Below are 26,382 nucleotides of genomic sequence, written 5' to 3'. Positions count from 1 at the left end.
CCAGGGGGCGACCTGCCGGCCCACCGAGTGTTGCTAGGGTAAAAGTTCTCCGATGAACGTGCACGCGGCGCGTGCACACCTAACTGGAATGGATATGAGCAAGCACTCGAAGAAGAACCACTTTTTCTCCCATTTTGCAGTGTGGAATTTTAGGGCTCAAATCTCCAGATAAAAACATCATCTTGTAGCGTCAAAAGCCGTCTACTTATACACTGTACATACGGCATTGATTAGAGAATCAATCGGCTTTAGCATGTGTTTCTCTCTGATCTAGGAAGGATTACCATTAAAAATTCAGGGCTCCACTTGTGTGACTACAGCTGAAGGGGTGAGCAGTGAAGTAAAATTACAGCAGCAAAAAGCAACAAATCTTTTAAACTTGTGCCCTAATAAAGGAATTAACACAATTCTTGACCGATGAATTGACAGGTACTAACCTTTAACCTAAGTTGGTCTCATAAATTACACCGGTAAGGAATCATGTCATGTCTACTAGGGTTCGGGGTAAATAAAACAAAGTAATAGAGCAAGGCAGAAAAGTACTGAAACACGAGGGAAGCCCTCTGCAATGGGTCAAAATCTTTGACTATTGATTAAGTATCTTTAACTTTAAGATTACAGGGCCCTTAATTTGGTGTGGCTAAAACACAGCCCAGGAGTATCCTGACCCTGTCTGCTTTTCCCCTGCTACTTAGCTTCAAGAAGGGAATGTGGTGTAAAAGCCACCAAATTGGCTCTATGATCCTGGAAGATCACCCTTCCATTGGACTGATAAGGGGTTCCTAGATTTTAAGGGCAGAAGGGACTATTGGATCATCTCACCTGACTTCCTGTATAACACAGGCTATAGCATTTCACCCACTTATCCTTTCTTTGAGCCGAGTAACTTGTGTTTAATTAAAGCACATCTTCCAGAAAATGCAATGCCAGCTTTCTCTAGTGATGCAGCACAAAAGCACAAAAGTGGCATAAAAATGTGAGTCACAGGAGAGCTGGCAAGAACCACTTCTGTATTATTTCCAGACTCCAGTCATGTGACCTGAGTCACCATTACAAAGTGCTAATACTCTAGTTATGTGATGGAAGCCAGTATCCCAGATAGATGCTGCGATTATGCTTTGCGTTTCTGAACCCATGTCTAGAGGCCTATCATCTGACCAATTTTAACTGCACAGTTCCAATGAGCTTTTACGCTTAGAGGTGCCAGGGCTATCCTACTAGCAATCCATCCAGAATGACTCACTCAAACTCTTGTAAGGTCGGGTCACTTTATTCTTCTCGTTAGAGCTTATCACATTTTATCTCAGAAACGTACTTGAGACAAATTTGCTCCAAACGTCTCTTACTGCAGTGCCTGCTTTCACTATTTATAGATGCTCTTGAAAGTTCTTACAGGAGGATCTGACCTTTTATGTGCACACTTTGCGAACGAGGCCAGTGCTCTGATTTAAACATGGTGGGGCCAGTTCCTTAGATAAGCTCAACTGACTTCAGTGGCGCATCACTGGTTTACACCATGGGATAATTTGACCCAGTTACGTTTTTCCACTGCTAAAAATAGAGAAGAAAACTCATTCATGGGCTAAATCTTGCCCTCGCCAGTCCTTAGAGGGAGAGGGGAGATGAAGGTGATTGTCAGCCAGGACAGGATTCCCTATAGCTACCTGCTGAAGGGAACACAATGCTTTCCCATGCAATGGGAGTAGGTTAAGAGAAACACTAATTCTTCAGCAACTAGATCACTTTCATATTCAAAAGCCTGACCGAAGATGTGCACCTTATACAGTGGACCTGATACAGAGCCCAATGACATCTCTGGGCTTTGGACCACATCCCACAGCACACTGATAGTTGGCTTTGGAGAGCCACCGGGAGTGAGTTCAAGGCAAGGCACTTCCACTGAGAAACCTCACTGCATGCTGGCCCTGGAAAGCGCAGTCCAACTGCAAGACAGTCAAACTGCAAGAGCATCTCAGTTAATCTAAGCTGTCATGACGTGACTGCTAAGCAAGATGTGGTCTCCTAGATAATTGGGCCTAAGAATAGGTTAGCATCCCTTTAAATAGTTTGAGATTCCTGTAGTGGTGATCCCTGTGTTCTGTGGTCTAGAAGCTTCCAGACCCAGAGTGTGTCTAGCACAGCCTGACATGACTGTGTCTCTTTAGAAAATATGAGTATCTGGAACCCAGCTGTGCCCATATGGCTTCTTCCTGTTGTGATAGTTGTGCGAGGGGCAAAAGCCGTAACAGCTTTGAAGATTATAACCAACAATACCAAAGAAAATGGCTAGCCATGCAGAGGTTTGAGGAAAGGTACAACATGCTTACAAAAGCCTGTCCCACTCTCGCTGGAGCAGGCAGAGAAATATACAGTGATCCTCTGATGGTATTGTTTTAAATGTAAGAGTAATGGCACATCTTTCCTCACATCAACTAATATAATCTAACATCCTAGATTGTTTTTAAACTTAAGGGCCTAAAAGGTAAAAATCAATGCCTTTCTCACGCTAGCCATATATTAGGCTAAAGTGTTGAGAGGCTGGAGATGTCCCAGTTGTTAACAATGACTTACTGAAATACTGTATATAACTGAGAAAATAGCTCACATTACATGCAGTTTAGACTGCCTTGTTCCCCCTGTGATGATGACTTGTCCCTTGAGCCTGGAGAGTGCACTGGAATGGGTAAGAAACTTAAGAACTATACACTAAACTATGGTATTGATATAAATGACCAGATAACAGGGAGGATTCCAAAGGAATTCATCATTTGATTGGTCTTGCACTTAACAAACCAGGGGCTTGATTCTCCTTTGTCTTTACACCAGTTTGGCACCAGTGGATCTTCAATGATGTTAATGGTTGATTTATAGCCATGTAAGTGACAGGGGAATAAGGCGCCAACATACGTTATGATGATAGAAGTAAAAGTCTCTCATAGGTCCAAATTCTGCTCTCAGTTAAATTGCTGCAATTCCACTATCATCGTCAGGTTGCCTAGTGTAACTGAGAACAGAATCTGGCCCTTCGTGTGAAATGTATTAAAATCTGCAAGGGCCAGACTCTTACTTGGTGTCAATCATCCTACCTCCATTGACATCAGCTGAAGATTTAGCCTCATGTGTTTACTGCACAATTCTAAAATATGGCTTGGTATTACAGCCTAATGAAGTGCTTCCATTTCCCACCAATTATTTCACCTTTTCTTAATCACATTTCCTCTTGGTTTTGACCTGTTAATCTTTATGAATGTGATGGATTTTAGACTGAGATATTATTTGTGTTCCCATTTATTGAAATACCTATGCTGCCTAGTGAAACACAGATGAAAAGAATCCTTAATTCATTGAGAATGATTATTTTACAAAATGAATATTGCCACATTAGCTGAACAATGTATTTAAATTGTTCTTTGGCACAATCGGTCTCACTTGGACTATTTAGATAGCTTAGTACTTTACATGGTACAGGAGAATTGCACTAATAAAATCATGCAGTAAGCACATTTCATCTGCCATTTGGTATTTTTAGGGGTTCATAATTAACTTTGATTAAAATTACCTCTTCAGACACCAAGGGATTAATTTTCCCTTAACTGTGTTTGCATATTAAAGAAAGAGCAGTCGCCTAGGTTTGGTTGGCTTGTGCTGGATGTTTTTATGCTATAGCAATTGTGGATGAAATTCAGTCCTGTGCAGGGGACCACCAGAAGGCTTATACAACTGTTAAGTCCCATTTAAGTCCCTGTACTGCCCACTGTATGGATTGGATTTCACGCTGTATGACTTTTTCATACTTTGCTCTTAGCACTGAGGTACCTTAAACTCACGTGTCTTTGCCTAGCAGAAAGTTTTTGTGTTATGCAACATAAAAATGTGTGTGGCATCAACATGACTAATTGAACTATGGTATTTTGGTGTGGTTTTGTTCCAAGACAAGACCCACTTTGTTCTTAGTATCATCAATGGCTGATAATTAAATTCAACCCAGTATATGAGGAACTCATACTGCAATGCAAGGATGTGGTGAACAGCACTTTTGAGGGGTGAGGCATAGATAGAGGTTGTAGGTTGCCACAAGACATGTTTTTGGAGGTGATCATGTGTGAAGGGGCCCAAAACAAATTTTGTTTCTATTGGGGAGGGTGGTATGTGTATGCTAAGGAATGGCAACAGCAGTACTTAATTTACGACATCATGATTGTGAGACAAACAGTGCCCCACCGAGTTTCTTCCCATTCAAGTTTATCCATTTTCTGTTGCCTCTTTCCCCCCTCATTTCTTCTTCCTCATTCCTATGCTCCTAAGGCTTAGTCTACACTACCAATTTATGTCAGTATAACTATGTCACTCAGGGGTGTAAATTATAACATAGTTATACTGACTTCACCCCGGCATAGACAGCGCTGTAGACAGGCATCTCCTGTCAAAATAGCTACCACCTCTCAGAGAGATGAAGTACCTACGCCAATGGGACAATCTCTCCTGTCAGCATAGATAGTGTCTTCATGAAGCGGTATAGTGGCGCACCTTCACCAGTAAGTGTAAGTGTAGACAAGCCCTAAGAATAAATGAATGGCATGTGCCTCCACTGAGACGTCTGAACTTATGATTTCCAGACCACTTTGAATGACCATTTCAAGATATAGGCAACTTCAAGCAAACAAACAAAAACTAAAGGAAAGTGAGGTGATAGCTTCTCAAGAAAAGGATCATTAATAGAGCAAATGTCAATCATTTGGGAATGGTTTAAAGACAACAGCTCCACAGAGAAAGGTGTTTCCTGTAATCAGCTGTGACGGGGCGCACTCGGCCAAAGGGGGCGAATCAATCAGTGGGGGCCCAGGAGGCCACGCCCCAATTCCCCTGCTGCGCATGCTCCAGCTGGTAGAGCTGGATAAAAGGAGGCAGCCCAGCTCAGTCAGAGCTGACTGTGGAGGACAGAGGATGTGTACTACTGGCTCCTCCAGAGGGGCCGGTGATGCTCCAAGAGGTAGAGCCCGTGGACCTGGACTACACTGTGGGTGACTCGCCGACTGTGCAGACTGACAGAGATGCCAAGCCACTGCCAGCCGAGGAGATCCCTGGGATGCAATTTGTGGTATGAGATGTAGTAGAGCTGATGCCTAAACCCTCAGCAGGAGGGGCCGGGTTCCCGTACCACACCCTGCTAGGTGTGGCTGCTGTTTGCTCTGAGTCCCCGCCCAGAGGTTCAGGGACCATAGACTGATTGTTGTTCTGGCCCACCCAGAACCCCAACTACTACTGCCAGCTTCAGCCAGGAGTGGGGGCCACAGACTATTTGTTTGCCCAACCCCATCGGGGGGCTACAGACTGACCATTGTTCCGTCCTACCCAGAAAGCCAGAACTCCAACTGTCGTTGTCGGCCCCAGCCCGGAGAGCCAGGGGCTACTGACTTTGTTCACTTGGCCCCATTTAGCAGAATATGTAGCATTAACAACAATCATCCTTGCATTAGACAAAGCATTCATGATCTTTGGCATTCTCAACAAAATCAAAACTGATAATGGACCCATCAGGATCTCTGTGGCTGATGGAGCATAAGGTTTTTTACAGCATGGGCGAGATTAATCGCAACTCATGCAAACAGATAAAAAAATAGCAATGTATCTCAGATGTATCTATATGTACAGTACAACACCAATTCTTATGACCTTATGGATCTGCTGCACATGAAATGACAAATGCCACATCCATACGTCTGACGTTTCAGAAGGATGCTATGAAACAATTTCTCTCCATCTAAGCCATCCCAGGCCAAAGACATCGTAAGATGAGAGTAAAAGATGACCAAGCAGAAGCTAATGTTGATCAGCAAAGAACAGCTATATTGTCTATCTCTGGAAAGGTGACCAACTACTTGTAAAGCAGCCAGTGACTAATAAGTGAAAAACCCTGTATGAACCAAGACTTTTCAGCAACAAGAAGGCAGCAGAAAGTCTGTTGAAAATGATGCTTATGTAATCATCTGGAACATATCATTCTGAGAGACAGCCAGATACTAAATAAAGGTAGCTTGAGGGATGGGTAGGGAAAAAGAAGGAAAGGGGGAGTGAGAGAGACTGACATTATGGGGTGTTGCCTATTTTAAGGAGACAAATTGTTTTGTATTTGAAGCAGAGGAGAAAGAAACACAGATGGTCTTACTCCCCAGTGGTGACAAGAGCAGGTGGCCTCCTCTCTTTTTGGTAATGACAGTAGCTGTCACATTATTTTGAAGTCTCCTACAGGAAAAGTAGTGAAATCGATATAAAATCAAAAATAGCAAATTGATGCACTAGACAGTGAGTTTTAGTCATTTGGTCTTTGAAGAGTAAACAAAGCACATGGCACCTGGATGCCAGAAGATAGGCCAACAACAGAATCATAGATTCCAAGGCCAGAAGGAACCATTGTGATAATCTAGTCTGACCTCCTGTAGAACACAGGCCAGAGAACTGCCCCAAAATAATTCCTAGAGCCGAGCTTTTAGAAAAACATCCAGTCTTGATTTGAAAATGGTAAGTGATGGAGGATCCACCAGAACCCTTGGAAAGTTGTTACAATGGCTAATTACTCTCACCGTTAAATATTTGTGCTATATTTCCAGCCTAAATGTGTCTAGTTTCATTTTCCTGCCATTGGCTCGTGTTATGCCTTTCTCTGCTAGATTGAAGAGCCTGTTATTAAATATTTGTTCCTCATGTAGGTACCTACACACTGTAATAAAGTCACCCCTCAATCTTCTCTTTGTTAAGCTAAATAGACTGAGCTCCTTGAGCCTCTCTCTAGAAGGTAGTTGTAGAAGAAAGAGAGCCTGAGACATAAGGCCTTGTATCAAAGGCCTGGTGTAAGGCCTGAGGCCTGAACTAAAGTAGCGGGCAAAGCTTTGCTGATATAAAGCAAAGTCAGATTGTGAGCAAGAGGCAGACCCTGCTCACAGAATCTGACAAGAAGAACAGGGCTGATATTGCAGAAATGCACATTCCTAAGTAGTGTTAGTCACAAGAATACACACACAAACGCATTCCAGAAAGGTGGTACCAGAACACCTCGATACCAACCCATCCCAGAAAGAGACTAGGAACATGCTGACCCATCCTAAAGATAGGATCAGGATGACAGCATGATGGATAGCGATATTTTGATTGAACCAACAGGTACAATGCAAAGGGTGACACCCAGATACGTCAGAGGGTGGTACCCAGATATGCCAGGGGCAATACATAACTTGTTTGTATTGGTGTATAAAATGATATCACAGAGGGAGTGTTTTTGTCTGGCCTTGGGGGGGGAATGGAAAGTCCCGCCATTCACTGATCTGGTCCATTGTAACGGGCATACATGTGCTGCTTTTACAGATCCAGACTAACATGACTACCCCTCTGATCTTTTCTATGAAGGCTGTGTTGGGGATGTGCTGTACCAGTGCATCTTCTGTCCAGCTGACCCTTTTCCTGCTGTCACCCACATCTTGTCCATGCAGGCTGCCTGCAGAGCCCACTAGAAGGAAGGCAGCGTCTGCTTTGTACTCCCACATCATCACTCTCTTTCTGCCCCTGGAGACCCTACACCTGGATTTACACTGGCTGAAGCTGCCACTCTCTGGGTTGACCCACAGCTTTTAAGAAAAATAGTAATATATTCAGAGGGAGGAAGCAGGTTTTACGTCAGAGCAGGTGGCAACATGGTGAGTATTCATAATGAACTGAACCAAAACCCAGTTATATTTTTTTATCTAACAAGTTGGCGGCTGGTGTGTTAAACAGAACTAGAGGCATTCTTGAGAGAAAGTAAAAAGTAGTAAGATACCAAAGGGAAGGAAACAAAGACGTTTTTTAGCATCTATGATGATCTAGGTGGGCATAACTACTACTTCCAACATCAGGATGGAGAGAGTTAACAATAGACACCAGTCCCACATTGGTGCTATGCCACCAAATGAAACAAGGCTGCAGCTGTTCTAACATTGCTTCCTCGGTAACCTTTCCTGAGAAAGGAAGGTTAGAGACCAAAGATTAAGTGACAAGGTTGTTTCTATCTCTAGAGACTTTCTTCCTGAGCAGGGGTTCCTTATCAGTTGGCTGACTTTGTACGCTCTTGGTGGAGACATTAACAAGACCTAGTCAAGAATAGACCTAGAGGTTTTCTGCAGTTATGACAAAGGGTGGGGATCTAGCTGACAAGTGGAGCAAAGCTCTCCCAGTGCACCTAAAACCTCAGTGACTGAAACAGAATGAAATCCAGACTGTGAAGTGGTGTTTGTTGCCTTCTGCATTCTCAGTGTTGGCCAAGTACCCCTTTCCAGCTGCATCTCTATATTCATCAAAGGAACCAAATACTATTGGAAGAGTTCGTTTATTCCAAAAACCAGCCCCCACACCCAAATCTCTCCCTTCCAGAGGCTGCTCATCCAGACTGAACCTTCACACCAAGCCTGGAGGTTTGCCCATTGTTAGAGAACGTAGGAAGGATGGTCCAGTGGGTAGGACACTAGCCTAGAACTTGGGAGACCTTTGTTCTAGTCCCTTCTCTGCCACCGACTACCTGTGTGACCTAGGACAAGTCACTTGGTGACTTAGTTCCCTATCTGTGAAGTGGGGATAATTGCCCTGATTTTCAGGGGTGTGGTGAGAATAAATACATTTAAGATTGTGAGGTGCTCTGAGATGTACTGAAGAAAAGTGCTATATAAGAGCTAGGATTTATCGTGATAAAATACATAAAGTCCTGCATTCAAGTGAGGGCAAAGCTGATTCTCTAGAGCAGGGGTTTTCAAACTGGGGGTCGGGAGCTGCCAACCTCCACCCTGAAGCCCACTTTGCCTCCAGCATTTATAATGGTGTTAAATATATTTAAAAAGTGTTTTTAATTGGAAAGGGTGGGGTGTCACACTAAGAGACTTGCTATGTGAAAGGGGTCACCAGTAAAAAAAGTTTGAGAGCCACTGCCTAGAGCAGTGCTATTTATTCCCCATAAATGTTGCTTTCTGTGGGTGGTATTTCTGTGCATGTCCGGGATAGTGGCATGCGTGTGCAGCTAGTCGCAGTTACCAGGTCAGAGAAGTGGTTCACTTCTCTATAAGGGAGAAAATTCTACTAGTGCATCATCCTTTTGCCTGCAGTCACTCTCCCTGATTGAATGTGGCCTCCAGTACCTTTAGTTGCTACAGCCAAGGAAATATTTCTATTTTCCTTTTTAAAGCGTGGCTAAGCAGAGGGTGTTACAGAGGAGAAAGGAAGCTCTCGTAACCCATGTTTTCTTTTGACTCAGTCAGAGATTTGCTTTACAGTGGCCTTTCATCTATTCCATGGCATTCACTCTGTGATGTTAGCACCTGTAACCTCAGCTCAGTGCAGTCCAAAGGGAATTCCTTGACTGCTTGTGCAGGGCTAGAAATGCCGCCACTCAGGACGCAGAATTCCAACAAGGTGCCACTGAGTTATGTTTAAACCATATTCCAAAGTTTACCTTAGTTCCTTGAAGGGGTCTGCCCTGACACTGGGAGTTTCTATAGATTTAGGGAACACTGTGCCTTCTGCTCCTGAAATAACAAAACAGAACACAAGTTGTAGATGTTACAAACTGTAAGCAGGGGAGTGACTCTCAAATCACACTTGGCTCAATTTACAGGTTATCTGACCCCCCCCGCATACCCCCACTCCATCCTCACAAGTAGCTGGGTTCAGAATGCTGAGCTGAATTTTCAAAACTGGCTGCCTCGTTTGCCCCCAGAACCCGGATGCACTCTGCACAGTGCAATCGCTTCTGTTCTGAGGATGGAAAGATTCAGACAGCCAGTTTGGAAAATCTGATCCCTCATTATACATAAATGTCTCTAGTACAGATGCACACTTCATTAGCTAATACAGATGCATATCATGAAATGATTTATGTTTTCTTGCTGTGAGGGACTTAAAGGAGAGAACAAAATTCTGGGTTAATCCAAAAGGTTCACAGTGACTTGCATGCTGAATAAGGAGGTGGTGCTGTCCAGTGAATAAGCTACAGGACAAGAAGGCAGAAGACCTGGGATTTAGTTCTAGTTCTGCCACTGATTTTGTTGTGTGACCTTACACAAGTCGTCTGATCTCTCTCTGTTTCACATTCCCATCTGTACAATGGGGATGATAATGATTTACTTACCTTTTTCAGATCCCCAGATGCCCAGTACCAACTATGAGTCATAGATTTACAAATATTAAGGCCAGAAAAGACCATTACGATAAATTAATATGACCTCCTGTATAATGTAGACCACATAATTCCATCCAGTAATCTCTGCATCAAATCGATATTTTGTGGTTGAACTATACTATATCATATCCTTTAGGAAGATATAGAATCTTGATTTAAGTACTTAATGATGCAGAAATACCTTCACTGTTAAAAATTTGCACTTTATTTTAAGTCTGCCTTTATCTAGCTTCCATTTCCATGTTATGTCTTTGTTTGCTAGATTCAAAGCCCTCTACAATCAGAAATCTTCTCCCTTTGTAGGTACTTACAGAGTGGGATCAAGTCACCTCTTAATCTTCTCTTTGGTAAGCTAAATAGACTGAGTTTACTAAATCTTTCACTGAGGTCAGTTTACGAGACCTCAAATCATTCATGCTCTTTTCTGAGCCCTCTCCAGTTTCCAACATCCTTCTGAAGTGAAAACACCAGCACTAGACACGGATTTCAGTAATGGTGTCACCAATGCTTTATAGAAGTAAAGCTTATATATCCAAGAATCACATTGGCCCATTTACACACAGCAATCATATTGGGAGTTTATGTGCAGCTGGTTATCAATCATGGTCTTTAAGGCCCTGATTTGTCAAGGTATTTAGGCACTGCGGGATTTTAAAAAGCGATGTACACACTTACAAGCCAAAATCCACAAGTGCCTAAATCCCTTAGGAAAATGAGATTTAGGCTCTTAAATCAGTTAGGTGTTGGAAGGCCAAGCTCTGCAATGCCTAAAAACCTTTAAAAATCTGGGCCTAAGTCCTTTTCAGAGTCACTGCTTTCCAATATACAAACCCCTATCCTGTAAGTGTGACCTACATTCTTTGTTTCTAGATCCATGACCTTGTATTTGACTGTATTAACAACATGTCCAAACGAATTCAGCTTAGCAAAAAATCCAGAGAACTTTGCGTAACTATCCTGTATACCTATCACTATTCATCACCAGTTCTAATGGCATCTTGCAAACGTTACCAGCAATGATTTCATATTTTCTTCCAGATGAATGATAAAAAAGATATTGAATGGCATTGTGCCATGAACAGATTCCTAGGGGCCATGACTAGAAACAAATCCCTTTCCGATTACTTTGTGAGATCTATCCATTAGCTAGTTTTTAATTCATGCAATACGTGCTACATACTGTGTTCCCCATGAGCTCCAGGTGCACCAACTTTGGGGCAAGAAGGAAGGGAGGAAGGCACCCTGTTCTTCAAGAACTTGTGAGAGTATTTGTCTTCTTATAAGGGGGTTTCTCTCTACTCTCTTCTTACTTTCCCTTAGTTGAGTCGTTGGGCCAGCTGGAGAATTCTGTAAGTGCTGTAGGAGCACCAGCCGGAGGCTCTGGTTGACCTGTTAGTGAGTGGGAGAGCCATGGATAGCTTCACCAGATGTCTGCAGAGTCTGAACTCCTGGGACTGCCGAGTGTGAGTGGGAAAGGGGCAGCAGGTTTCACACGCTGATGGTATGTGTGATTCCCCAAGGACAGTAGAGGAAGCTCTAGTGTGGACTGCTTACCAGGAAGACCTGGGGGCAGACAAGGCAAGGCTTGAAGCCTGGGATCTTGGGCATGACTATTCTGAATGCTGGAGCAATAAAAGGCAGGTGGGAGCATTCTCTGCTAACTAGATATAAAACTACTAACTATCTAAAAGAGTCATATGAGAATAAAAACTATTTGCAATAGTCACAAGTTAAAGATCGTGGCAACCTAGAAGGCTACAGATCCAGGAATGGTCTGTGCCAGTGGTAGAAAGGACTTGAAGGGATGGTCAGTCACAGCAGCAGGAGGGCACAGGTGGGGACCAACGGACACTACTGTTGAAGAAGTGCATGTGCACCCGCAGTGAATACTACAGGGACCAGCACGCAAAGAAACACCTCAAGGTTACTATCCCCTGCTTTCCCCTCAGAAAAAATAATATGATGCACCTTGCATTGAAACCAGCTTATAGTGGAAAAATTCCACTGGCTTCAAGAGAGTTACATTTCATTTACACTAGTATATCCCACTCACTACATTAAGGAAAAGTGAGAATTAAAACAAGTTTTCTATTATTAACAATACAAAACCAGACTCCTGCTTTTTAAAACACTGTAAACTCAGAGATGATAAACAGTAGTCTAAAGTTTGAAGCATTGAGAATTAAAATTGATCTTTATTGCTAGAAGCTGTCCAAAGTATCTGTAGCTTGTGAACCCTGAAGGTTACTATTATCTGATTTGTCCTCTCCAAACTGTTTCCAATTAATGTACATTTCAGTTTACCCTACACAATGGTACAAGTTATTAACTTTGCAATGAAACTTAGCAAAAACAGAAGCCCGCACATAACTGAATAATAAAATGAAGATTTTTGGGGTGGGGAGTGAGTGGGTATATTTGGGGGCTTGACAGTGGTGCACATAAATATTCTTGATCATTTTCCACTTGTATTACTGTGTTTATGCTCACATTGTGACTGTTGTTTACAGTTATCATTTTCATTAGTTTTGGGTTTTTTTTATAATAAGTAAACTACACTAGTCAAAATCATGAAGACCTGTCAATAGCCAGTGACGACTTGGGCATGGTGACTAAATTGTGGACTTTTATAATGGCCTGGAGTTTACCAGGAATTTGTTATTTAATTTGGGAGGGGGAAGCAATTTTTGAAAAACAACCACTGAAGTTTCTAATCCAAGGAGATTTTGGGAAGGCTCAGACTAAGAACATCTATCATACTTGAGCCAGACGTCCTTTCAGAAAACCAGCCATCTCCTTGTCTTCCTTCTCATGTGGAAAATCCTGTATCTCATAACCAGTCCTATGAGACATGCACTCTCCCTAGAACTCTGGCAGAGCCTGCTACTCCTGACTGGGCCATGGACAGGCTATGCTGGAAAGTGAGTAACGCGGGCATAGAGATGGCCCAGACCAACTGGGCAAAAGGTGGGTAGTATTCAGAAGTTTATGCCCAGCCACAACCAGTTTGTTTCCCTTTGCTTCTGTTCCTTAACAATCTCAGTTATGGTTACAAACTGAAAAGAAAAAAACGAAACAAAACACTTATTGCACATACTTCTATTCCGTACATTTTGTGCCTTCCTATTGTGAGAGTATCATTCTCCATTACTCCCTCCTGCAAGGTATCCTAATAACACTGCAACTTTCGATACATTTAACCACAAGTACTCCTCCTTGTTTTTGCTGATACATTTAACCAGACTGGTATTCCTGTAAAACTCTGGCCTGTTAGCTGCTTTGGAATTCTGTCGCTAGAATTCAGTAACATCAGCTCTGCAAACCTCTCAGTTCTTGTTTTCATTTTGCTTAAGTTGAGAAAAGCATATTTTTGGCAAACGTGGCAAATATACAATCTGAAAATTTTCACATGCATCCATCACCTCTCCCCCCAGTTAGAGGTATCTCAGGGCACGTCTACACTACGAGATTAGTCCGATTTTACATAAATCGGTTTTGGAAAACAGGTTGTATAAAGTCGAGTGCACGCGGCCACACTAAGCACATTAATTCGGCGGTGTGCGTCCATGGTCCGAGGCTAGCGTCGATTTCTGGAGCGTTGCACTGTGGCTAGCTATTCCGTAGCTATCCTATAGTTCCTGCAGTCTCCCCCGCCCATTGGAATTCTGGGTTGAGATCCCAGTGCCTGATGGGGCAAAAATCATTGTCGCGGTGGTTTGGGTAAATGTCTCACTCATTCCTTCCTCAGGAAAACAACGGCAGACAATCATTTCGCGCCCTTTTTCCCCGGATTGCCCTGGCAGATGCCATAGCACGGCAACCATGGAGCCCGTTCAGCTTTTTTTTTTTACTGTCACGTATGTGTACTGGGATGCCATGACAGAGGCGTTACTGCAGTGCTACACAGCAGCATTGTTTGCTTTTGCATGATAGCAGAGACGGTTATAAGTTGTTCTGTACCATCTGCTGCCATTGTAAAATTGGCAATAAGATGACGGTTATCTGTCATTCTGTACTGTCTGCTGCTATCATGGTGCCCCTGGCTGAAGTCGCCGGGGACGAAAAGGCAAAACTGGGAATGACTCCCCCAGTCAATCTCTCCTTTATGGTTTCTAAAAATAGAGTCAGTCCTGCCTAGAATATGGGGCGAGTGTACTAGAGAACCAGCGTATCAAGAGAGCACAGCTGCTCCGTGTCAGATCCCGCAGAAATGATAGCTGCATGCCATTCTAGGGGGTGCCCCTGCAACAACCCCATCCGTTGCTTCCCTCTCCCCAACTTTCCTGGGCTATCATGGCGTGTCCCCCCATTTGTGTCATGAAGGTATAAAGAATGAGGAATAAGAAAACAGTGACTTGTTAGTGAGATAACTGAGGGGACGCAGCCTCCCGCTGCTATGACAGTCCAGGCAGCACATTAAGCGGTTGCGGGGGAGAGGAGCCCAGCATCCGCGGCTATGATAGCCCAGGCAGTACAGAATCTTTCTTTACACATGAAAGGGAGGGGACTGATGGAGCTCAGCCCCCAGTTGCTATGATGAGGACGGTTACCAGCTTCTGTACCATCTACTGGGAACGACCAGGAATCATTCCTATTTTTACCCAGGCGCCCCCGGCCAGCCTTACCTTGAGCCAAGCACAGGGCTGATGGTGATGGACGGATATCAGTCATATTGTACCATCTGCCACCAGGAGGGAGAAGAGCAGATACTGCTCTTCACTTGCTGCAGGCATCGCGTCTACCACCAGCATTCAGTAGACATAGGGTGACACTAAAAAAGTCAAGAAGAACGATTTCTTTCCCTTTTCTTTCACGTGGTGAGAGGAGGAGTAAATTGACGAGCTATTCCCTGAACCATGCTGGACAATGTGTTTGAACCTACAGGCACTGGGAGCTCAGCGAAAATGCAAATACTTTTCGAGACTGCTGTGGACTGTGGATAGCTGGAGTCCTCAGTACCCCCCGCCTCCTCCATGAGCGTCCATTTGATCTTGGCTTTTGTTACGCTTGTCACGCGAGCACTGTGTAGCCTGAGCACTTTTTTTTCAAACGCGTTTTGGCATTTCATTTTCTGTAACGGAGCACTGAAAGAACAGATTTGTCTCCCCATACAGCGATCAGATCCAGTATCTCCCGTACGGTCCATGCTGGAGCTCTTTTTGGATTTGAGACTGCATCGCCACCCGTGCTGATCAGAGCTCCATGCTGGACAAACAGGAAATGTAATTCAAAAGTTCGTGAGGCTTTTCCTGTTTACCTGGCCACTGCATCCAAGTTCAAATTGCTGTCCAGAGCAGTCACAGTGGTGCACTGTGGGATACCATCCGGAGGCCAATACCATCGATTTGCAGCCACACTAACCCTAACCGATTTTAGTGCTACTCCTCTCGTTGGGGAGGAGTACAGAAACCGATTTAAAGAGCCCTTTATAATCGATATAAAGGGTCTCGTAATGTGGACGGGTGCGCCGTTAAATCGGTTTAACGCTGCTAAAATCGGTTTAAACACGTAGTGTAGACCAGACCTCAGTCTCCCTCCACTTTTATTGAACGTAAAGCAGAAGCAAAGTTAAGTGCAATTTACCACCAAATTATTTTTGTTTCCTGGCTGATGTTATTAAAACAGCTCACATCTACTGTGGAAGATTTATAATATCAAATGCTGTTTCATTTTAAAGTATTGGAAGTATTTTTTCACCTTGTAAGACTATTTAACATAGCACAACCTCATTTGTCTACAAACAGCCAGATACAGTTAAGCAGACAAAAATCATATAATTTGTATCCGCACATACTGTAAGTCCCTAGATAATAAATTATTGTATTATTATTATTTCAGAAAGACTTCTATTAAAATCCATGCCTACCAATTCTTTCTTTCGACACTGCGTCATTTACCAGCGATAAATGTTCATAAACAGTTTGAGTGAAAAATCTATAAACCCATTTCAGCTTTATTTTACATTCCATTTAATATCCCTCAAAAATGACTTCATCAATGTGTTTCCATTAGCTGGTTCTCTGTCCAATAACTTAATTCCACACAATCAATCAGGTGCTTATACAGCATGTGACAGGATCTATCTAAAGTGTTTTGAATGACCGTGAAGATCCACTCAAGAGTTATTTTTTCTCTGAACTGGCATAAGTTGGTGGGGGTAAAACCGGCAAAATATTTTGCATATGTTGAACTACTGCATTAGCAAGAAGCAAGACTTTGATGTTAAGGGAATGATTGCTATTCAACTTCAGGTATTTTTTCTTTCATTTGAGACGGTATTCCAGGGGTAGGCAACCTATGGCACGGGCGCCGAAGGCAGCACATGAGCTGATTTTCAGTGGCACTCACACTGCCCAGGTCCTGGCCACCGGTCTGGGGGAGCCCCTGCATTTTAATTTAATTTTAAATGAAACTTCTCAAACATTTTAAAAACTTTATTTACTTTACATACAACAATAGGTTAGTTATATATTATACACTTATAGAAAGAGACCTTCAAAAAACGTTAAACTGTATTACTGGCACACGAGACCTTAAATTAGAGTGAATAAATGAAGACTTGGCACACCACTTCTGAAAGGTTGCTGACTCCTGCTGTATTCTATGGGGTGATTGACTTTATTCCCACACTGTATCAAGGGCCGACTTCCTGATACCAGCTCTGTTGGCTACCTCGTTACATCTGCTGCTGCACTGGTTTTCTCTCTACCCTTCACTTTACCACAGGCAAAACAAGCTGGGGTAAGAATAATCTCAACAGCACACTTTAAAGAGGCAGTTGCTTGAGTTTAAATTGGGCTTCCAGATCCCATCAATCCCGTTCAAGAATTGAGTGCCACTGTCAGTATCTATCCTTTCTGAATAGCTTCATCTGTTGCAGGTGGAATCAAAGAGCGGGCCCTTTATCCCACCGATGGAGGCAGGCGGTGGACCCAGAATTTGCTCTTACACTTCAGAAGTAGAAGCAGCAAACAACCCAACATGCTGAGGCACTGGCAGTTGACCTGCCCACTATGACATGAATCCTGTCTCCTGCACACAATGGGGCTGCTTCTTTTTTGCTCAGCACCATCCTGTGTGACATCTTATATTGTACCCTCGTAGACTACAAAAGAAGGCTCTGTCCCTGATCTTTCATTTCAGAGTTGGCCGTTGGCACCTTTATTGGGTGAGAGTCAATGCTCATGCATTTCTTCCTCCATACAAAAATGGTAAAACCAAATTTCCACCTTTATTAATTTGCATGTGCAAAGATGGACAATTGAAGATGTTGCACTGGTAGGCAACTGGTGGATTATTCTGCTGACACCACTTACTGGCAATCAGCTCATCAGCAGACAAGGCCAAGATTTTCAAAAATGAATGACTAAAGTTGGACCTCTACATCTACACTTGGGCCTATACACACTAGCACTTACATCAGTGTAACTCATGTTGCTCAGTGGTTTGAAAAAGGCACACCCCTGAGTGACATAAGTTACACCGACCTAAGTGCCAGTGTGGACAGCGCTAGGTCAGTGGGAGAGCATCTGCTGCTGACATACCTACTGCCTCTCACAGGTGGATTCATCATGTTGATGTGAGAGCGCTCTCCCGTCAGCATAGAGCATCTGCAGTAACTGTGCTGCAGCTGCACTGCTTCGGCGATTCTAGTGTAGACCAGCCCTTAGACATCTTAAAAAGTAGTCTAGTTTTGAAAAGCTAGTGGGAGCAGCAGGGTGCTCAACACTTTTGAAGATGAGACCAATTATTTGCAGTGAGGCTAAATACAGAGTTAAGAGCATAACTTTAGACCAGTTTTGAAAATCTTGGCTATGAGAACTCCAAGTTGTGACTACAGTTCAATTGGTAGGGACAAACTGCACGTGTACAAAGAGAAACAAGGTCACAGCCCAGATTAAAATAATCAGGATGCATTTCCAAGTTATTTTCCACCTTTTTCTTTTTCGTGGTCAACATTTCTTTCTTGTTCCATTTGCTCTTCTATTAATCACCCTAAATCCATGGAGCATTTTTAGTATTGTACATCCCTGCTTTGCAATAAAATAGGAGTCAAATTGTTCTATGAAGAGATTCTTAATTACTTTAAGCTTGTTTGAACTTCTCTTTAAAAAACTCCCTGTAGTTTCATGTAATCTGAAATTATTTTTTTTCAGATAGTCAGAGGAAAATGTGCACTGTGGTCACTTCCAACAACCTTCTGTGGTCACTATGATCGATCAGGGTGCATTCAGCAACTCACTCATTAAAATACCATGTAACTAGATTCTCCTCTGTGGGTCCCAACAGGTCAATATGCGAGACTCTTTAGAAAGTTAACAGCAGTGCCAACAGATCCAAGGGAAGTAAATCCAATACAATATAGTCAGTAATGATCTGTGCCTGCTTCTTTTAATTCAGACCTACTTTAAAAGCCTTATTCATCCTTAATCTATGTTCTTAAATGGGTGAACACAGTAATAGTGATTGCTCCCCGTGTAATCCCATCAAATCTGAAATCAATAGAAGTTCCATTCTATGGCTCACCAATATAAAATGGTTAGGTTCAGCCAAGGTAGTGGAAAAAAGTCATAAATCTTCCTTTCTTTCTTTTGCAGACTAGCCATTGTTTTGCCATAACCAATATTGCTTCAGCTCTGCTGTGTTCCCTTTGCTTTGTCACCATCTTTTTAAGACTTGTGTAAGAAAATTATTAGGACTCTTGGCAATTGTGTTTATCTTTAATAAAAACATAAAATGAAATATTTTGAAAGGCCACAAAATCATTAAACAAGCCAAAATTCAGGATGATTACCTTGGTACCAAATAATTATTATCTGTATTAATTCTCTTTAAAGGGAAAAATGCCATAAATATCATGGGCCTGATTATACAGAATTTTTTTACAAATCAGACAAATCAATTTTCTTATCTGGCATCAATAAAACGGATAGTCCAAATAAAACAATGCGATTTACATATCAGTAAGTTATACCAGACTGCCCTTTCTATGGGAAAGTCTCTTGGGCCATGGATTTTGTTTTAACATTCTGGCTTAAGGCAGCTGTTTTCTTGCTGTTATCAGCTCCAGCCTTAGGGGTGAAGGACAAAGATGGCCATTGAGGGACAAAAACATTGAATATATTTCTTACTACTTCTTTTCAAACTACTGAGGCCCAGATCCTAAAGTCCTCAGCCATGGGCAGACTGTGCCTCCATGGGAAAACCTATGGGAAGGAGAGAAAGGAGAGATCACTGCGAGCCATTCCAGCCATTGTACTGGAAGGCAGGATCTGCTTCCTCACCACTTTCCCAATCACAAAGCCAGTGATGCCCTGAGGTCCCCACTGATGTCAGGGTATCAGCAGCAGGAGGCCAGGGGATCTGTGCTCTCAGCAGGCCCATGCAGTGCACTGTCTCAGGACTTCTGCAGCCCCTAGGGCACACCGTTAAAGGAGGATCCTCAGTGCAGAAACGGGTGCCAATGATAGGAAAGCTGGCCTGACGGGGTAGAGGATGCACCTTCTTCCTGTGGCCCACCCCATCCTGTGAAGAATCCCTGTAGCATCAAGGAACGCTGTTGCAAAAGTGGCTCAGGGTCCTCTCTATGCATGGATCTCACGGCATGACTGGACTCTCGGTTTGTATTCAGTGCTTACTCAGGCAAAATTTCTGAGTGTCATTTGGAGTTTGTCAGAGCAAACATCAGGACTTCAGGATTTGGTCCTTAATCTGTCTTTACAGGCGCATGGCACATATGGAGGAGTTAAATTTTAGCACATCTAGGTACTGTTTGAGTAAGGTTAGCTGAGTAATGGAACATCAAAGGATCTCAATTTTGTTGACTCTGCAAGTGAGGGAATGGGGAGGCCAGTTACCTAGTTTACCCCTTTAAGAAACACAGTGAGACCCTGAAAGGCTTGAACACCTGTGAACACGGACCATTATCATTGTGTGGTGTGTATTTCTTCAGGTTCAACAGCCTTGCTGAATAGTTAGAAGCCTCCTATGAACCATAACAGGAACGTTGGAACTGAAAAGAACAGTTGTAAAAACTGAGAGAAGACTTCAACTTATCCTGACCTCAGGTTATTTCCAGCTTGGGCTCCTTCAACAACTTCTCTGCAGTTCAACAATAGCAATGTTGTCACTGAGTTCTTTTGAAGCTATTCTTGGTGTTCTTGTCTAAAGTGCCAATGTCAGAGAGAAACTAAGGAGTGTGCCTATATAGGAGGAATATTCAGTGCAAATTTTATCAAGGAGGAAGTTCTTCTGTCTTGGAACAGATTATGTTATAAAGGATAAGGGAACTAAAGAAATGTAATATGCATCTGCAATGCTTTTATTCTTGATTTCAGTGTTTGGTAAATGCACAGTAAGTTTCTTTATTAATCCCGATGACCTTTAATCAATATTAATCTAATGCCGGTTGAACCTTCTATTTATTTGAACACAGTTAAGGTAACATATTTCAGCCTGGACAGTACGTACACCTATATATGTGTTACCTAAATGTTACCCTTTTTGTCTGGAATGTAGCACAATGTGAAAGCAAATACAAGGGAAACTTTAGCATTCTCCCCTCAGACATTATTTTGCCCTATTACTAGTTATGAGGCCAACTCCCTGATAAAGTGCACTGAAAATAAGTCTCCTGTGATTTAATATATATATATTCAAAGCAGATTAAGTATTTCTTCAAGAACAAAAAGATAGCTTAAGCTATTCATCACTGATCATTTGAATTTCCTGCCTAATAAAACTAGATACAGTCTGAGTTTGGAAAACAAAAAACTAGTTTCTTTCAATGTGCTGTCTCTTACTGATTCCAGATTTATTGATTTTTCACACCTGACTTTTGCTTTGATACTAATGTCTTCAAGAATTTATGATGTTGAGAATATTAAAGCATTTACTCAATAATTTTAACTGAATGGACCTGAGCATTTTTAGTTGATTGTAACATTGTAGTTAGATCAGTGTATTTAGAAAGATGTATTTTCCTTGTCATTAATAAACTTTACAAACTCTACTCGATTCCTGTGAACCTGTTCCTACCACTTCTTCTCTAGCACCGGCAACCCTAGTGCTCACAAGTTAAGCTGATTTTCATGTGAAAATGTGGAAAGCTGAAAGCTGTCCCATTCAAGTCAATGGAAGCTTTGCCATTGATTTCAGTGAGCATAGGATCAAGCCCCCAGAGATGGGCAAAGGGAACATAGGAATAGTCTTTATAATGAACAACAGAGTAGATATTATAGGCCAGATCTGCAGCTGATGTAAGTGAACTATGATAATTTACACCACTTCGGGATGTGGCTCATTTTATCTATGAAAGAGCAGAGCAATATTTGGTTTGCTAGTTCCTAACTTGTCACAGTTTATCAATCATAGAATCATAGAATATCAGGGTTGGAAGGGACCTCAGGAGGTCATCTAGTCCAACCCCCTGCTCAAAGCAGGACCAATCCCCAACTAAATCATCCCAGCCAGGGCTTTGTCAAGCCTGACCTTAAAAACCTCTAAGGAAGGAGATTCCACTCCCTGCCAGGTAACCCATTCCAGTGCTTCACCACCCTCCTAGTGAAAATTTTTTTCCTAATACCCAACCTAAACCTCGCCCACTGCAACTTGAGACCATTACTCCTTGTTCTGTCATCTGCCACCACTGAGAACAGCCTAGCTTCATCCTCTTTGGAACCCCCTTTCAGGTAGTTGAAAGCAGCTATCACTCCCCCCTCATTCTTCTCTTCTGCAGACTAAATAATCCCAGTTCCCTCAGCCTCTCCTCATAAGTCATGTGCTCCAGTCCCCTAATAATTTTTGTTGCTGTCAGCTGGACTCTTTCCAATTTTTCCACATTTGTAGTGTGCGGCGCAAAACTGGACACAGTACTCCAGACGAGGCCTCACCAATGTCGAATAGAGGGGAATGATCATGTCCCTCGATCTGCTGGCAATGTCTTGGTGTTTGCCTCTACAGAACAAATCTAAATAATGCAAGTGATTCAAGTAACTAGACTGTTTCTACACAATGGTGGAAGCAGAAAAGAGACACTAAAATATACAGGGACATTCACTAAATGTATCACTACAAGAAGTCTTAAGTCACAAAAGCACTTGCTGTAACACCGAGGACCGAGACACTGAGCTGCTGCATTTCAGTGTGACAGGAGTCAGACATTGTATCTCTAATACCTATATGGCAGGGGGATGTCCACTCGAGAATAATGGCACATCTGCAGAACACAAGCTTGAGAAGTTGTGTTGTGTGAATTTGCGTGTGTAGGAAGGGAAGAAGTAAGCGGTGGTAACATTGAAAAAAAAAGGACCTAGAACTACTGTTCCCGTCTGGAAGCTATGCCCTGACATTCCGGCATCTGAAGTGCTGACTGTTCCCTGTTGGATACAACTATTCCATTAGCATAAAGGACATTGACTGCCCTAGTTTGGCTGAGACACATTTGTCAGAAAGCTAACAACAGCAAAGGTATTCAGGACAGGAACCACTGTGTCTTTCATACATTCTCTAAAACACCATCTATGTTTATGGCATTATGCTTATTACCGTCATTTGTGCTGCAGATCTGTATGTGAAAATATTTGGGAAGGGATAGAGGGGAAGATGAAAACCTTCAGCATATCCTATTCTTGGCTGTGCCTTAGTCTAAAATGTTCAGACAGCCATGTTTTTTCTTGCTTTGAGTTTATGCTGATCAATTAAGCGTCTATTTAGCAGGGGAAAGCACCCTGCTTTCAAAGGGTGGCTGAATTGTTAGGTCATGGATCTAGACCAAAACCCATTGGAGCGGGCATTCCAATTTGTCCCTTAACCACCTCTGGGCATATAAATTTGTCCCTTAACCACCTCCTCCATCTACATATGGCGTTTCTTCCAGGTGTCTTACATCTGCCTACCATTCTAGTGTGAGACTCAGACTATTCTACCAGTACCATTAATAGGACAATGTATAATTTTGCCTTAATTACAAATTAGGGCCAAGTCCGTCATACCTGTACTCACGTGACTACCCCATCTGGGCCAGATCCAAAGGCCACTGAAGTCGGTGGATAGACTCCAGAGATGTCAACTGGGTTTGGATCAGGCTCTGTATGAGTACTCTCACTGAAGCCAATAGGAGTACTTGCATGAATAGAGAATACGTTTGTGTATAAGTGTTGCAGGATCTGGCTCTTTCTTTGTGCCCTAGCCTCCACATTTGCCATTTTCAAATGCTCTGAAACATCATGTCATTGTGTTTGTTGATGGAGGCTGGACAGTTCCTAAATGGCAGTACAAGGATGTAATTTCCAAAAAAGGAATGCCCACTTGTGAGAGTGGAGACTCAGAAGGACGTACAATGCAGGAGAATTCTCTTACTCAAGTCTACGTTAGCTGTTTTTAAATGCATGAACAAAATGCCAACACTCTTGGAATGCTGGCTAACAAAAAAACCAAAACATAACACCCTCCCGCCCAACAAACAGCTAGAAGGATTTGAAGGTGAGGAAGAAACCTCATTTCCTCCCTTAGCTCCACTGCAATTCATAGCCAAACAGTGCAAATGGAGCACCTTTTCTCATGCCTCTAGTTACTGGCGGACAGTGTATTGATTTCTCATCGCATCCCTTTTTGCTTTGTTAAATGTGAGTCTTTTGCACCCTAGTGATGCAAAGAAAACACATTAGAGCTTTGATAAGGCTCCAGTCACACAGCCTTGTCTGACGAACAAAGGAAATGAATACTATTTCCAGCCGTAGTGCTGCCAAGGCTAAAATCTGTAATCTACACTTGTCATAATATTTCATCAGTACCCTAATTTTTCTCTTTGTCCATTCTTCATCGCACTGATGGCAGAACGTGGCTCTCACTCCAAGGTGACATTATTAGTACTATTTAATGTCCTGAAGAGCTTAGTCAGAACTGGACAGAAACTGAGAATGAGTGTTGCAGGCTCACAGCTGCCTCCTAAAGAAGTGGTCTTCCACCATCTATAGCACAGTGCTTTGTTTTAATCAGACACAATCGTTTTTAGAGCTAGCTGCTGGAACTGCGGCCGGGATGCTTCATCTCAGGAATACACACACACAATCATCTCTATTTCAGCACTGGGACTCAGAATTGCTATTTGTCCACACACACAGCATTTCAGTCGACTAAATGGCGAGAGCACATGGTCCATTTTATTTTGACTTGTACCAGACTTGAAGCTTTGCCTCCAAAGGTGGGAAACCAGTGCGACTGCTCATAGTGCCATGCAGACTCCAGCCAAAAGCCGTTCTGAAAGCACGGTTACCACTGCAAAGGTTAGTCGTAGAATATCAGGGTTGGAAGGGACCTCAGGAGAGTTAAGCAGAGGCCTTGACTCAAACATTTTAGATAGAAACAAATGGCCCTCAGATAAGTGTATGAGATAAAAAATTACTATAATTCATAAGATTCTCCATCTCATTTTCCATCTCCACCTGAAAGGTCCTGAGTTTACCATTTACCTCTACTACAAAAGTAACTGACAAGCAAATAACTTTGTGACTAGTATTCATAACAACTCAGCTGTACTATTATACTCACTCTGCTGTACAAATCTCAGCCAGCCCACTATGTAAAGGATATGCCAAGAATTTACTAAAAGTGCAACATTAAAAGAATCAGGAAACTTACTGGTTCTCTATCAGGCTTGGACAGTATTGTAGCACCTCTTTTGTTCCTCTCAGATCACAGCAACACAAGACCTACTGAACATGTTTGAGGCTGCAAAGCTGTTGAGACAGTTGGGATGGTTTACATAGAGATATTAGTTCATCACATTCATATTAAATCATGTCCTCTTCCTGACCAAACTGAAAAGTGCTGAGGCCAAGGCAAATTCTTTTTTCATCCTCTCTTGGGTAGTGACAGCCCAATATTTGTGAGCACAAGGTTGCAAATCCAAAACAGATTAAACCAAAAACAAACATTTGGTTTCAAGTGATAGTTCTGTAAAGCCATTACGCAGAGAGTTCTTTAACCATAGGCATGCTAGGTTATATTGCTTTCCATTTGTATTGCTTATTAACTAAAACCTTTATGGTGTTAATACATTTCTCCTGTAAATAATGAAGTAGAAATGTGCTCTTGGAACAAATGACTACAGACCTATTAACAAATTGGCAATTACATTTCAGCACCTGAGACTCCACCTGAGTTACTAGACACATTAGTGAAATCAAACCTGCAGGAAAAACTGCTCCTAAGAACAATGATCTCAAAATAGAGAATGGTCCAGAAAGCAAGTGTGGTTAGCCACACCCCCAAATTCTGTATACTGATGCTGCACTTCACGGGTCACATGGAATTTTACCATGGGTCCCCCACTTAGGGCCACAGAAGGATGTGAGAACCACAGAACCATTGCAGTTTTGCTACACAGACATGGCTACAGGAGAGGAGACAATGAAAGGGGTCAACTCAGCTCCAAGGGGGCTCTGACTTTCTGGTGTGTAGGGATGTACTGTGGGCAGACTGAGAGTTGGGTTCCATCTCAACATAACCTCAGGAAAATACAGCCGCTTTAGCTGGGCTGTGCCATGGGGAGAGGGTTTGACATAGTGTTTAGAAGTAGTTTTAGTAACCATATTATGGTAGTCACATTTGGGACTCCACTGACCTGGGGACAATCTCTGCCCTGGAACTCGTATGTTTTATGCAAAGCCCACTGAAATAAAAGGAAACTTTTAGATGCCTTATTAGTGATCTTTGTCAAACCACAAGAACCACCAAAACGGCACATGGTTCAGTGACTATGTCATCCAGACTCCCACACATCTATATTGGCACTTCCTCTACAATTCAAAACGAGAGACCAAAACAGCCAGCATACTGCACAAGCACGCTCCATGTTGTCTCGTTTTAAGATCATCGCAATTCAGCTGGATTTTCAGCAATAGTCAGTAAAAGAAAAACATCAATTCACTTTCCAGCATAATTATTAATCACCAGAGTTTGTTGGCAAGCTTTCCTGAAAACAAACTTTGAAATCTAACGTCCAAAAAGATGTCAAGGCCTTTGGGAGAACTGATTCTAGCGTGTCATCTGATGTTGTTTTAAAAGGCTAAATTAAGCATCTGACCACAGTTTAATTTCTGTAAAAACTCACACTAATTTAAATTGCTTTAGATTTAATTAAAAATGCTTTTGTATAGAGATAATAATGTAACTCTGGTAATTAG

General features: G+C 42.5%; 1 protein-coding gene across 6 annotated transcripts in view; it reads right to left on the bottom strand.

Moving 5' to 3' along the window:
- SGCD (sarcoglycan delta) overlaps positions 1 to 26,382 on the bottom strand; it is a 555,521-nt gene that overhangs the window by 57,414 nt on the left and 471,725 nt on the right. For all 6 annotated transcript variants that reach the window (XM_075068197.1, XM_075068194.1, XM_075068199.1 and 3 more), the window contains one exon: positions 9,470 to 9,542. In XM_075068197.1, coding sequence (XP_074924298.1) covers positions 9,470 to 9,542 — 73 coding nt within the window. The remainder of the gene's footprint in view (positions 1 to 9,469; positions 9,543 to 26,382) is intronic.

Source organism: Chelonoidis abingdonii, chromosome 7, assembly GCF_003597395.2.
Source record: "Chelonoidis abingdonii isolate Lonesome George chromosome 7, CheloAbing_2.0, whole genome shotgun sequence".
Lineage (NCBI taxonomy): Eukaryota > Metazoa > Chordata > Testudines > Testudinidae > Chelonoidis > Chelonoidis abingdonii.
Note: the sequence above shows the minus strand (reverse complement) of the source record. Positions and strands in the feature narration are given on the sequence as shown.